The sequence below is a fragment of the Coffea arabica genome, chromosome 8c, assembly GCF_036785885.1.
Source record: "Coffea arabica cultivar ET-39 chromosome 8c, Coffea Arabica ET-39 HiFi, whole genome shotgun sequence".
Lineage (NCBI taxonomy): Eukaryota > Viridiplantae > Streptophyta > Magnoliopsida > Gentianales > Rubiaceae > Coffea > Coffea arabica.
Window position 1 is genome coordinate 11076812 of NC_092325.1, and position 993 is coordinate 11077804.

At 43.4% G+C, this 993-nt stretch overlaps 1 protein-coding gene across 1 annotated transcript; it reads left to right on the forward strand.

Moving 5' to 3' along the window:
- The first annotated feature begins 225 nt into the window (after window positions 1-225).
- Window positions 226-633, forward strand: LOC140013372 (uncharacterized). The gene has a single exon (XM_072062641.1). It carries the CDS (start codon window positions 226-228, stop codon window positions 631-633), a length of 408 nt encoding a protein of 135 aa, XP_071918742.1.
- Window positions 634-993: the final 360 nt, after the last annotated feature.

Genomic DNA, 993 nt, shown 5'->3' on the forward strand with positions numbered 1-993 from the left:
CACACTAGCCTTAAAATGACTCCATTTAAGGCCCTCTATGGTTGCACACCTAACCAGCTACCTTTGGGGTGCATTTCTGATACTATTGTTCCTGCAGCTAGTGATCTTGTTCGTGATAGGCAGGCTGTGTTGCAAATTCTTCGCCAGAACCTGGCTCAAGCGTAGCAATGAATGAAATTTTTTGCAGATAAAAAGAGGAGTGAAAGAACTTTGGAAGTGGGCGACATGGTTTATTTGAAGCTTCAACCTTACCGCCAACAGTCTGTGGAAGTTAGGCATTCCTTGAAGCTTGCCTCTAAGTATTATGGTCCTTTCCCAGTCCTTGCTCGTGTGGGGGCAGTAGCTTACAGATTGGGGTTACCTCAGGGTTCCAGAATCTACCCTGTGTTCCACATTTCTATGTTGAAGAAGAAGTTGGGAGGTTCTCAGGTAGTCATGCTTGCATTGCCATTAGTGGGTCCGGATGATCAAATTCAGGTTGCTCCTGAAATGGTACTCAAGAGGAGAGCCATACTGCGAAACCACCAACCAGTGTCACAAGTCTTGATCAAATGGATCAATCTGGGATTCGAAGAAGCCACTTGGGAGGACCTTGATTTCATCAAACACCAGTTTCCAAACTTCCATCCTTGAGGACAAGGATGCTCTGAAGGCGAGGGTATTGTCAGGAATCATAAGTGATACGATGCAGTTTTGGAACATTGCGGCGCCATTTTGGAGATTGCCAAGGGAAATAAGTAGTGCGACGTAGTTTTTGGTTGTAAGTCATATTCTTGTGCGAAACGGTGCCGTTGCACTGAAAGTTAGTTAGGAAATCTGTTATGATTGTTTTCAGTTTGTTATACGTCGGTTAGTACTGATGCAGTATGAATAATGCTATAAATAGCATAAGGAGTGAAGTAGGCGGCAATGAGATTGATATTCATAATTTTCCAAATAAAAATATCTTTCCCTTCCTTCCAATTCTCTCTCAGTTCATGAACACCCCCTCTT

Excerpts from the sequence above, each read along its gene's own strand:
- LOC140013372 (XM_072062641.1), top strand. The coding sequence starts at position 226 with ATGGTTTATTTGAAGCTTCAACCTTACCGCCAACAGTCTGTGGAAGTT.